Source organism: Motacilla alba, chromosome 14, assembly GCF_015832195.1.
Source record: "Motacilla alba alba isolate MOTALB_02 chromosome 14, Motacilla_alba_V1.0_pri, whole genome shotgun sequence".
NCBI classification, from domain to species: Eukaryota; Metazoa; Chordata; class Aves; order Passeriformes; family Motacillidae; genus Motacilla; species Motacilla alba.
In genome coordinates, this window is record NC_052029.1 from 14940306 (window position 1) to 14953334 (window position 13029).

Below are 13029 nucleotides of genomic sequence, written 5' to 3' on the forward strand. Positions count from 1 at the left end.
TGAGATGAGATTTAACCCCACAAAATTGAGGGGAAGCATTAGGAGTCACTTTTCCCCCCTTGACACTTCCATGTGTTAGTGCACAGACATGCTGGTTTATTGTTAAAGCTTATCTGTGCTGCACTTACTGATGCCAGCCCTCCTGTAATCTCACCTCTGGTTTATGCTGGAATTTCAGGAATAGCCCAACACTGAGCTGGGCTGGCACAAAACTCATGCCAATTCCTGGATTCAGCATCACTGATCAATAACAACCAGAAAACAAAATGCTGCTCATACTTTTGGGGCTTCAGGTTGGTCAGTTCTGCTGCTGCTGGGATGTTGTGGATTCTGCAGAAGCTGGATTTTTATTGCCAATTTTTTATTTAATTGGTTGTTGTGGAAAAGGAAAAAATCCAAGGGAAAGGTTTTTCCCTTCCTTATCGTGGCATGAAGGGTATTTATTCTGTTTGGGGACTGCATGGCTGACACAAAGACCCCTCTTGGTGCTTATCAAAGAATAACTGCTCCAGAATAACACAACACTGCTGCCCTCAGGTTGGATTTAAAGCCCAGTGTTTGTTGGATGGTTCCTTGAAGCTGCTCCAAAAGTCTGTGGAGCAGAGCTCGGGATGCTCTGGGATGCAATGTGTGTTTTCCAGACTTAAGGATATTTATTAAAAACCTTCAGGTGCTTTCCTAAGAACAGAGGGAGCCTCCAGCAGCAGGGTTGGTGCTCTGGGTGGTAGCAGAGAGTGAGGGAAACCTCAGGTCTGGAAGAGCTGAGGAAAAGTACCCCCATTTCTAGAGAAGGCAGGTTCATATTTATTACTGTGGGTCTTCAGGGCAGTTAGGACTTGGTGAAGGGGAGATCTTGACTCCATTTCAGAAGGCTGGTTTATTATATTGTGATATATATTACATTAAAAAAGACCACACTATAACTGTACCACAAAGAACAGAGAGAAAGATTCATCAGAAGGCGAGACAGGAATAGAAAGGAATGAATAACAAAGTTCTGTGACTGCCAGAGAGTCCCAGAGCTGCTGCCCCCTGGATTGGCCACCAAGCAGAAACATCCCACACTGAGCAATGGAGGAAGCACCTGCTGCATCCCACAGCAGCAGATCACAAATTGTTCACACTTGAAGCTGAGGCCCTTCAGCTTCTCAGGAGAAGAAAATCCTAGCAAAGGGATTTTCATAAAATATCACAACCACACATATTCTTGTCAGATATTTGATCTGAGCCTCCTGTTATCTCAGTCTTACAGCCAGAAGGTGCTCAGAGGTGTGGGTGTGATCATCAACCCCCCGTGCTCCCTGCACCCAGCTCAGCCCTCTGCATTTCCTTCCTTGCCCTCTCCACACCCCGGCTCAGCTCTCCTGGTTCCCCTGCAGCATCCTGCTCCCTGGCAGGGCAAGGTCTGCTTTCCTCCTCCTCCCTGGGCTCTGTGGCTCCCTGTGGCCATGCAGAATTCCAGGCTGCCTCCCCTCCTGCAGCAGCAGTGCCAGGGCAGTGCCCGGAGTGCCCAAGCAGATATCCTGTGGTGCCGTGGCTAAACCCAGAGCGGGGCCTTGGCTCGGGGAGTGGTTCCTGTGCAGTGGCCACTGGGTGGCCCTGCCAGACCCCGCTCTGGAACAAAGGGACTTTTCTTCCCCGAGCCAGAGGTGATAGAGGAGCTGTGCCAGGTGTGGCCTTTCCCTGCGTAGCTGGGATCCAGGAGCTGATTCCCAAAGCCGTGCTCTGCCCTCTCACGCAGCCTTTTATTCCTGCCTCCTTCAGGGAGCAGCTGCTTTCCCAAGGATTTTCTGATGGGATGGATTGAGGGCTGGCTTTTAGTGAGGAATGCACATTGGGCTGGAGACGTGGCTTTGGGAAACTCACAGAAAAAAAGGGATGAAATTAGGAAAAAGTTCTTCCCTGTGAGGGTGGGGAAGGGCTGGAATAGAATTCCCAGGGAAGCTGTGGCTGCCCCTGGGTCCCTGGCAGTGCCCAAGGGCAGCTTGGATGGGGCTTGGAGCAGCCTGGGACAGTGGAAGGTGTCTCCCCATGGCAGGGCTGGCACTGGATGGGTTTTAGGGTCCCTTCCAGTCCAAACCGTTCCAGGATTCCATGGGGTTTTTGGAGATGATAGAATGGACCTTCCTTGGACAGCAGGATGGTGACAAGTGATGGTGAGCTGGAATTCCATGAAACAAAGGGTGCCGTTAACTGTGGCCTCCTTTCTGACAGGGATTATTCCTCCTGACAGCTCACGCTCCCCGAGCAGCAATGCTGAAGGTGCTGAACTGCAGCAGGGTGGGTGTGGGGTGAGAATGCCCAGGATGGTGGAATCCCGTGCTGGAATTCCCGTGTTGCATCCCCAGTGGCTCAGCCGTGACACACAAACAGCCCCTCACACCAGAGCAGGGGAAATGGAACCTGCCCTGCCCCTCTGGCAGCCACTGCCTCCGACCTGAAACCACTCAGGGCTCCCAACCACGTGAAATAATAACCCTGGGCTCCCGTGCCAAGTTTCCAGCTGTTCCCACATGTGCATCTCATCCTGACCTCCTCCTGCGCCCGTGCCAGCCCCGAGATTCCATAAAACACCACACTAATCCCCAGCCCTTTTTCATTAAATGACCAATTAAAGCTCAAGGAAAAGCCCCCTTATTATTATTATTTCAGTTGGGAACATGTTCCCTGTAGCACTGGGGGGTTTTTTTTTGGGATGATAACGTTCCCTTGACTTTGTTATCAGCAGGGTTTGGTTGCTACTGTGGCTGCTCTGCTCTGGCTCTGCTGGTGCCTGCCTCAGCAGAGCTGTGGGGTTCAGTCCTGCACAGTTATTAAATCCTCCTGGACACGAGTGAATGTGCTCAAGGTGAGAACACCGTGTTTATTCCCTGGGAAGGCGTCAGAGTGGGGAGGTCAGGGAGTGCCAGCAGCTGCAGGGAAGTCCCAGGGCAGTGCTGCTGGGGAGGTGGGCAGTGATGCTCAGCTCCTCACTGGGAGAAGGAGCAAACTCCCTTCCCAAAGTGGCATTTGGGGTGAGACTGGCATGGAAAGATGGGGGAAGTGTCTGCCTGAGCTCTGCACGAGGCTGAAGCCCATCAGGAATTCAGAGCTTAGCAAAAAAAGTGCCCCAAGTTCTTTTTTAGTCCTTTCTGCTGTACCTGAAACAGGATTTTTGGAGGTTCTGGGTGCTGGTCCCAGCTGTAGGGACAGCTGAGGATGATGTGGCTGGAGAGCTGCCCCTCACATTTCCGTGGATCTGCACGGGGTGTCCATGAGCACAGACAGGCTTTGGCTTTAGGGCTGGGGTCTGTGGGACCCCTCAGCTCCTTTGCACTGGTTGGCCGTGGGCTTCGTGTGAGCTCAGCTCCCTGAATTGCTTCCTGTGCTGGAACAGAAGGAAAACTCTCCAGAGATGTGCAAGGGAAGTGAGTTCCTCCCCCGGGGGGCTGCACCTCCCCAGGAGTGCTGTGGGCAGGGTCGGAAGGGATGGTGCTCCCTGCAGTGGCTGTGCAGTCACTGGTTCCCCAGTAACCCCAGTGTGGATGCAGCCCAGGCTCTGTGTGGCCCCAGGGAGGGCAGGAGCAGCTGAGGGAGTCGTGGTCCATGCCTGGATGGAGGTGATGGAGATGATGGAGGTGATGGAGATGATGGAGATGGAGCAGCCCAGGGATCCGTCGCTGTGCAGGATCACTCCTGGCTGCTTCTCGTGCTCGTTGAAGATCCAAACCCTAAAACTGCCCCCAAAACAGGCCAGCCCACCTCCCAGCAATGAGTGCATCTGTCCTGGATTCTCTTTTCTCCTGCAGTTGATGCCCGGGTGGTTCAGGCTCTGTGTTGCACCCTCAGATCCCTCCACGCTGCCCGTGCAGATCCCGCTGGATCCACGGACAGAGGAACCCCTTGGAGTGACTCTTCCCAGGGTGCAGCCCGGATCTCCTGGACTCTTTCCCCCCTTTTGCAGGGTATCACTTTCCAGAGTAATGAGTTAAGCAGGGTCGTTAGCCCAGCCCGGGGAGGGGGGCGGGGGCTGCGCCGCCTGGAAATTTCTCACCGCAGACTTCACTGGGGCCAGACATGTTGTAAATTTTACAAGAAAAACACTTTACAGACCAGAAGTCCAACTCTGGTGAGCACAGAGCTGCTAATTAACAATTTGGAGACCACGGGAGCCGATCCCACCTTGCTGGAGCCTCCTGGTTCTCAGTCGGGCTTGCAAGGCTTGGGGGCCTCCTGGAGCTCCAGCTCAGGATCTCTGGTGGTTCCAGTTTCCATCCTCCCGCTGCTTCCCAGCTTGCACACGGGAGCTCCCAAACCTCCCAGGCTCTCCTGGAGATCATGTTTACCATCATCCAGGGCACTGGGATGTCCAGGGAGACTCAGGATGCTGAAGGTGTCACTTGTGGCGTTTGATCCCTGCTGTGGCACCTTTTGGGAGCTCCTCTGTCCCAGCCGGGGATTCCCAGGGTGGCACCACCTTCCCAAATCCCACCTGAGCCCCCCCAGCATCCCAGAGCTGTTGGGGGACACGGAGACGGGGAGTGAGTGACGCATGGGGACACAGCCAGGCCTCGGGCAGGGATGGGGACAGCGCCAGCTCTCCCTGGGACGTGGGTGAGGTTGGTGTGGCACATCCCACACGATGCCAGGCTCCTGCTTCCAGGGCTCACCGTGTCTCCTGTCGTGTCAGGAGCACCATGGCCCGAGTCCCACGGTGGCCTCTGTCCCCTGTCCCTCCCTGAGAACCCAGGAGGTGGCACTGGGGGGTCGGTGGAGGGAGCATCCCTGTCTCCATCATCTATCCCTGATGGATGAGAGCAGATGGAAGGAGCGGGACGGAAGCAGGACGGGGAGAGTCATCATTTGGAGGAGCTTTTTTGGCTGCAATAACTGTGGTTTTCCTCAAAATCGTGATGAGCTGGGGTCAGAAACCCTGCGAGGTAGAGCTGCCCCGGTGGGCCTTGGTGTTTTCCATGGTTTCTCTCCCGTTTCCCTTGGCGACAGGAATAACAAAGCCGCGAGGGGAGCTCTGGCAGCAGCTTCGCTGAGAGCCCCGCAGGTACAGCTCCCGGCTTTCCCTTTCCCACAGTGTCCCCTACTGCTGGCACTCAAAAATCCACCCAGGAACTCGTGGAAAAAGCAGGAAAAATCTCAGGAAAATCTCAAAAAAAAAAAAAAAAAAAAGAGCAGGAGAAATCTCAGAAAGTCACCATGGGGAAATGCTTTAGGGAGGCTGAAGAGGAGCAGAGAGCAGGATTTCTGCAGGGAGGGAAATCACAGAATCGGGGAATGTCTCGAGCTGGAAGGGATCCATAAGGATCATCCAGGCCAAATCCCTGCTTCCTCAGGATTTGCTGAATCCAGAGCCAAACTCTGCCCCTGCTGCTCCAGAAGGGGTTCTGTGAGGAAGGAATTTAAAGGGGATGGATCACACAGCAGGAAATAAAGAGGAGACAGGAACTGGGAATAGAGAAGCCACTTTCTTCTGTTTTCCTTTGGATAACACGAGGGAACCAACCCAAACCCTTTTCCCAGGGGAAAGCAATCTGGATTAGAAGGGTGGATGGGTTATCCATAGAAAATGTGCTGTTATGGTTCCCCTCTGGGGTTTGCTGCTCAACAAATTATTTAAATCAAATATTTGGGGGCGGAATTGGCAGATGAGATGAGACAAACCCAGGGAAGCTCTCCCTGCTCCCTGAGGGTGCCAGTCTCTGTCTGGACCTCAAGGATCCCACGGGACATGTGCTGAAACGCTGGGAAATTCACCATTTTCCACCCAAAATCCACCAAAATCTCTCCCCAAGGCCAGGAATCTTTCATCCCAGCAACACTCCAGGAAAAGCCCAGCAGTTCCTAACGTTTCCATTTCTCCTTCCTCCCCCAAGACCTACGAGCAGAACGAATGGATCATCCACCTGGCTGGGAAGCTGCTGGCCCAGGAGGAGGAGACCTTGTCCCTGCTGGCCACAAACCCCTTTGCAGGCAGAGAGCCTCCAAGGTGAGCCTGGAGTTACCCCAAGGGAGCTGGAAGCTCCACCTCGTTCCCATCCTGGACGTGCACAGGAGGTTCCTGTTGGGGTTTGTGTTTGATGGCACCCAGGTGGGGTTTAGGGTGGGATTTAGGGATTCAGGGTGGCTTTGATGGACACCACAGTGCTGCCAGCACCTCCATTCCCCCTGGAGGGGCCACAGGGACCCTTGGGATGAGCCCATTCCCAGCAGATGCAGGAAGGGCTCGGGGCTGCTGCTCCTGGCCAGGAATGGTCCCTCCTGCTGCGGTTTCCTGCCCCTCAGCTTTGGGGTTTTTGCCACGTTCCCTTTGTGAGCTCAGGGCAAACCCCACCATTTCCATGGACCTCCTGAGGTGTTTCAAAGACAAAACAGCCCTGCAGGAATTACTGCGTTTGTGGACACTCGTCTTGGAATTGTTTGTGTTTTCAAGGAAGAGACAAAGCCAACATCAGCCAGGGAAAGGCACAGAGGAAAGCTCAGAGGTTTTACACAAAAGGAATTTTGTCCCAAAAGCGTCTGTTTTGTTGATGGAGTTATTTTTAGCTGAGAAAACATTTTTTGGGGCATTTTGGATCAAGTCGTGTCGTGTTATGCTGCTGCTAATGTTTTCCATTTGAGGCTCTGAGGATGCACTGCAAACAGGGATGCAGGTCCAGGGCTCTGCCTGGAATGAAATTCCCCTCAGATCCCACTGATGTTTTCCAGCTTCAGGGCACTGCATCCCCCAGAGCTTCTGAGGAGAGAGACTCCTTCTCCAGCTGAGGCACAGAAAACTTCCCACTTTTACCAAAATGGCTCCTCTGAGGTGCTTCGTGAACCCCAGGATGGTAAAAATCCCAAAATCCTGGAATGGTTTGGGTTGGGAAGGAGCTTAAAGCTCGTCCAGTTCCAACCCCAGCATCTTCCACTGTCTCAGGCTGCTCCAAGCCCTGTCCAGCCTGGCCTTGGACACCTCCAGGGGCAGCCACAGCTTCCCCTTGGACACCTCCAGGGGCAGCCACAGCTTCTTTGGGCACCCTGTGCCAGGCTTCCCACCCTTCCAGGGAGGAATTCCTTCCCAAAATCCCATAACCCTGCCCTCTGTGGCCTGGTGCCCTTGGCAGGGGATGGAACTGGATGATTTTTAACCTCCCTTCCATCCCCAACCATCCCTGACCCCATAATTCCCTGATCCTGGACTTCTATCCAGATTGAGGGGAGAGTTTGCTGCCAGCCTTAGGGATCCCTTCATTCCCACCACAGTAGCTGGGTGGAAAAAACCCCTAATTTTCCTCCCATTATTCCCCCCTCCCTCCACTCCAAAGGGAATTTTGAGACTTAATTATTTTCATTCCCTGCTAGACTAAATAATTAGGGGAAGGGGCTGTTTTCCATAAGAACCTTGCACTCCATCCTCCACGGAGTTTGTTCTGTTAATGGAAACTCTACACCTTAAATAGCCAAGGGACTTTCAGAATGAGTTAATGCCTTCGAAATGAAATTTCGGAGACCAAAGTTTGGAGGGTTCTTTACAACTCAAGAAATTATAGTATTTTTTCAAGTGTGATAAACTTCAAATGAGAAACAGGTGACTGATTAAAAATGAGGGCATTGTTGAGGGCCTGGCTGAGTGGGAAGCTTGGACCTCGAGGCTGCTGATGTTTGGGGAACGTGGATTTCCCAAATATTCCGGGGCAGTGGATAGTTCATAAAAGCCCAGCCCTCGTAAATCTGAACAGGAGAGCTTGGGCTGAGAAATTAAGAAGTGTTGAACACACCATGGAAAAGGCTGCAACAATCAAAGGAAACAAAAATCAGATTTAGCCCACGGGAGAGGGAAAAAAACCCAGGCTTTTGGGTCTGTTTGGTGGCTCTGATATTAAATCATGGTCACTTCAGGATTTTTATTCCAATTAAAGTAGCACTTTGTTGGAAAAGCCCCACCAGGGGTGTGAAGAGCTGGATGTGTAGTGGTGGTGTTTGTGAGGGAGCTGGTGCTTCCCCCTGGATGCTTTGGAGCACAGGGGAACGGGGCATTTGGGATCCTTCCTTATGGGATTTTATTTTATTTCCCATTTTAAAGTGACTGGACTCGATAGCTGGGCTGGGGTCTGTGCAGTCAGCCCAAGCCATGGGAAGAGCTTGCTCATATTTGCACTTTGTAGAAGCCACTTTGGGGTTTGAACCCTCCCCAGAGGGACAAAGGTGACTCTGGAGCAGTGCTGAGAGCAGGCAGGGAGTGGGAATTGCTGGGAAATCCACGCCTCACTGGGATTAGGTGGGAAAGAATCTCTCAGCTATTGCCAGAATTGAATCCCACAGCCCTGAAGGGAAGTTTAAGGGGTTTTCTTTGGGGGGAAAAAACCCTCAGTGTTTCAGGGAAGGCAGAGCTCATCCCAAGCTGGCAGGATTTCCCCCAGGCTGGGAAATCTGGTGGCCATGGGATCCCTCTTCCTTGGCAGGTGAATTCCAGCCTTGGATCCATCTGGAGCCAGGTTTTTGGGGTTATTTTTTTCCCCCACAGTTTGCTGTGCCCTTGGTGTTGTCCCACCCTTCCTAACCCATCCAGAGAGGAAAAACCAGAGAGGAAAAACCCCCCTGTGCCACTTCCCGAGGGGATTCTGAGGATCAGCTGCCCTTGGGATGCTCCAGTTCTTTGGGACCAGACCTTGCAGCAGCCCCAGAATCAGCAGCACTAAAAAACAACCCCAAAACTGCCCTGATTCCCTCAATTTAGGCCAAGATGGATTCATTTACACTCCCTCCCACCAACAGGGCAAGAGCAGCCATGCTGGAGCAACGTTACCTTGATGAATTTGGGCTTCCCACCACCTGATTCACAGCAGAGCAGGGAGCCTCGAGATAAAACACCCCCAAAAAGACACCCCATGTTTTGCTTGCTTGCTTTCTCTCCCTCTCCCACCCCTCCTTGCCTTGGCAGGCCATTAATTCTAACAGAAACCACCTCTGGGTTTTTTTTTTGGTTTTTTTTTTTTTTCCCTGGAACCCCTCAGCTGTTGCAGGGAGACAGCTGCACCCTCTGGAACTAATTACAGCTGTCTGGGAGATTTAGGCCCCCATCCCAACAACTCCAATATTGCTGCTAATTTTTAACACATCCACTCGGGGGATGGCAGGAGGGGCTGACACCCGAGCGGCTCCCGAGGGCGCTGCGGGGCAGCTGCTGCCGGGCATCTGCTGAGGGCAAAACGCTGCTTTCAAAAATAATGCTGATTATTTTTAGCTTTTCTGGCCTGCCCCCGAGGCCAGGGCCTTGCCCAGCCCGCTGGGGATGCCCTCAAGGGTGGTGGCAGAAGGGTTCTTGGGGTGGCTCGGTCGTCCCGCCTCCGTCGGCGTTGTCGCTCTCCTGGCGCCGCTGTTGGAGCAGAGGTTGCCCGAAGGACCCTTTTGTCCCCTGTTCCTCACAGCAGAGAGGGTTTTCCATCTCCTGGGAGAGTCCTTGGAATGCCATCCAGTCCCACCCTTGCCACGGAAGGGACATCCTCCACCAGACCCCATCCAGGCTGGCCTTGGGCACTTCCAGGGTGGAGCAGTCACAGCTTCCCTGAGGGTCTGTGCCAGGGCCTCCCCACCCTCACAGGGAGGAATTCCTTCCCAATATCAATTCCTTCCCATATCCCATCGAAATCCTTCAGTTTAAAACCATTTTTAATGGGAGCTGGTGCCAGTTGCTTCCCAGGGATCCAGGAGGAGCTGCCAGCCTGTGTTTGCTCAGTAAATCCCCACAAGTCCTTCTCATCCTTCTCTGAGTGCCTGGAACATCCTGGGACATCCTGGTGAGGTCAGGCAGCTCCTTCCTGACCCTCCAGAAGCTGTTGCTGTTTCTCCAGAGCAGGAATCAGGGAATCTCCTGCAGGCTCAGTCTCCAAGACCTGTGGATCCCTTCCAGCTGCCAGGAGATCTTTGTGGAAGCCCCAAAACTGCAGAAACTCTGTGAGCCCTGGAAGGATGGGAGTTTGTAGCACCTTCCCTCCCTGAATCCCAGGAAGAGGGAGCAGGACCAGCACTGGAGGAGCTGGAAAACCCCATAATTCTAGGATTGAGGCACCCAGGCAGGTTATAAACACTGGCAGAGCTTGTAAACTCTGTGAGCCCTGAAATGAGGGGCTCCAGTGGGTATTAAACACTGCAGCTTTTACATCCTGAGCCTGGCAAGGAAATATTCCCTCCTGGGTTCCGGGTTTTCCACCTTCCTCACGTTTATTTTGGGAATTTTTGGAGGTGGGTCCAGCTTGGGAAGTGCTCTGCAGCCACGTAGTGAAGGAAAAACCCCCAGGATCGGAGTGGCAGCTGGAGGATGCTGGGAGCAGGAGACTGCCACAAAATCAGCCTCCGAAGCATTTTTGGGAGGTGGATCTGGGATTGGAGGTGGAGATGTTTTGGGGATTGCAGAAAGCAGTCAGGCAGCAACTGGAAATCTCCAATCATCCTGGAGTGGCTCCCTGGACCCTCAGGGACGAGGCTGCTCGGTAACACTGCAGTTAGGAACAGGAATTTTGTGCTCCTGCAAAGGAAACCCTGTGGGAATAACACTCCAGCCCCTGCTTGGCTTTTCCCAGCCTCAGAAAGCAGGGAAAAGAGGAGGGCAGGAATGGGCCAGGCTGGAATGAAGGCAGCAGCTGCAGGGCAGGGGTTGTGGGGGTGAGAGGCAGGTTTGTGCTCCCCAAATTCCACTCAGGGCCCCTTTTCCTATTTGTCTTCCTTCATCCTCAGTGGAGGGGGGAAAATGGAGGTCACTGGGTCATGGAATGGTTTGGGATGGCAGGGACACCTCCCACTGTCCCAGGCTGCTCCCAGCCCCATCCAGCCTGGCCTGGGACACTGCCAGGGATCCAGGGGCAGCCCCAGCTGCTCTGGAAAGCATGAGGGGTGTGATGGACACAGAATCCCAGGATCACTGAGGCTGGAAAAGGCCTTTAAGTGCAACAAGTCCCACCTGTGCCCAGTGCCCACCTTGTCCCCAGCCCAGAGCTCCGAGTGCCACCTCCAGGAATTCCTCAGACACCTCCATGGACGGGGACTCCAAACCTCCCTGGGCATCCCGTATTCCCATGGTTTTGTAGGAGAATCCTTTGTGTGCTGCTCTCCAGGGTCCCAGCAGGACTGGAGCAGAGCTGTGGGGCTGGCTGCAGCTTTCTCCAAGCCCCTCACTCTGCCCCGCTCCCCAAAGCCGAGCGCTGATGGCAAATCCATCGGAGCCCTCCCTAATTATTTCAGCAGCAGGAAGGACCTTCCCGCCGCTCCAGGGACCCCACAGCTGCGGTGCCCCGCTCAGTAGCAGGGTCTGTATTTTCCTAGTGGAGCAGAGCAGGTTTAAATGAGCACTGACACGACTTTGACAGTTTTATTTTGTGGGTATTTTATGGACTCGCCCGGCGACGCCGGCGATGCTCCCGGCGCGGGCGCCGCTCCGGCCCTTGTCAGCATGTCCTACATCAAGGGGGACAAACCCCCCGGATCCAGCGGCATGGGCAGCTCCCAGAGTGTTTCCTGACACTGATGAATGTTTCTTTCTGCACCGCTTTCAAACCTCCTCTGCTGTCAGCTCCCGCAGCAGCCGGAAAACAGATGCGCTCCGAGCCGCGCTGACGCTGGCTGGGCAGGGGGTGCTGGGGCAGTCAGACTCCCTGCTCCCAAATCTCCCAGGCAGAAACACTCCAGGGTGGCTCTGAGAAAGGAAAAGATCTTCTTATTCCTGCTTTTATTATTATTATTCTTTCATGCTTAGCTGTGGAAAGGTGTGGGGAGTGCTCAGGGCAGGGGGTGTTAAAGCTCCTCTGCTCACGCATCATTCCTGAGGCACAGCTGCATGCCAGCCTTCCTAAATGGCATCAAGAGGAGCTTGGGAGCTTCCCAAAGCCTTCCCAGTGTCACTGCTGCTGCCTCTGGGCATCCCAGGGATGGAAGGATGGAGTACAGGGATGTGGAGCCACCCTGAGCACCCTCAAGCTGATTTCTCCATCCAGAAAGGCTCCAAAACACCAATCTGAAGGAATAAAACCGTGCTCCAAGCCTCTCCCCAGAAGCAAAGCCAAGCCCTGAGCTGCTGTTCTTGTCTCCCACAGGTGGATCCGGGGGGAACACTTCAGGTACAAGTTCAGCCAGCCCGGGGGGAAGCACGCCCGCGATGGGAAGTGGTGGATCCGGAAAAGGATCGGCCCCTACTTCCCCCCCGTCAACCTGCAGGGCCTGAGGAAGTTCTTTGAGGACAGGAACTGGCCTTATCCCGTGCAGAGCTGAGGGAAGAGGATGGCCAGGACAAGAGGGACCAGCTGGGAAGATGGAGAACGGGGAGCTGCCTTCCAGACATCTCCTGCCTCTCTGTTTTCGATCCATATCCTTGCTCATGCCTGTTTTCCAGAAGATTCCCGGCCACTTTGCCCACTTGCTCTGTGAGCTGCTTTTTCTCACCTCGCTGGTTGATTTCTTTTGCCAGGCTGCTCCATGCAGGAATTCCTCTGGAAGTGAGGAAAAAGCAAGCAAATAACCATGACTGGCTTTGGAGGAGGTGCTGGTGTTGCCAAAAGCAGCTGAATGTGGGTTTGGAGCAAAAACGGGAAAACAAACCAGGAGGGATCTCTGGGGTTGTGTGGGCCGTGGGTGCAGGCACAGGAATGCCTTTTTCCATGGTTTCTTGCACCTTTTTGACCACAAATACCAAATGGGCACCGCTGGGAGCGTGTTCCTGGGAAGGAATTAAAGCAAACAATCCTTGAATAACCAGCAGGAGCTTCACTGGGTTTTTGTTTTTCCTGGAAGTGCTAAAAAGGGAAAAAAAAAAGAAGGAGCCCCAGTCTCTAGCAGGGACAAGGCAGCTCCCATAGGAATGGGGTGGCAGGTGAGGAACGAGGTGAGTGCTGGGATTGATTTGTGTTTGGGGGAGAATCCAAAATCTGGAGTCGTGTCCAAGTGTCTGTCCCCATCCCGGGGGTCCAGGGCTGTGAGAGGAGAATTCTCCCTCCCCTTCTCCCCTGGCTTCCAGGTGCCTTTGCTCAGGGCTCCCTCATGGTTTCAGAGGATTTTCCTTCCAAGCTG

At 53.8% G+C, this 13029-nt stretch overlaps 1 protein-coding gene across 1 annotated transcript in view; it reads left to right on the forward strand.

Moving 5' to 3' along the window:
• The window catches only part of LMF1 (lipase maturation factor 1), a 142613-nt gene extending 129896 nt beyond the window's left edge, over nucleotides 1-12717 (forward strand). Inside the window, exons 10-11 of the mRNA XM_038151104.1 lie at nucleotides 5868-5980; nucleotides 12060-12717. Of these exons, the coding sequence (XP_038007032.1) occupies nucleotides 5868-5980; nucleotides 12060-12234 (288 nt within the window). The 3' untranslated portion in view covers nucleotides 12235-12717. The remainder of the gene's footprint in view (nucleotides 1-5867; nucleotides 5981-12059) is intronic.
• The last annotated feature ends 312 nt before the right edge of the window (nucleotides 12718-13029 follow it).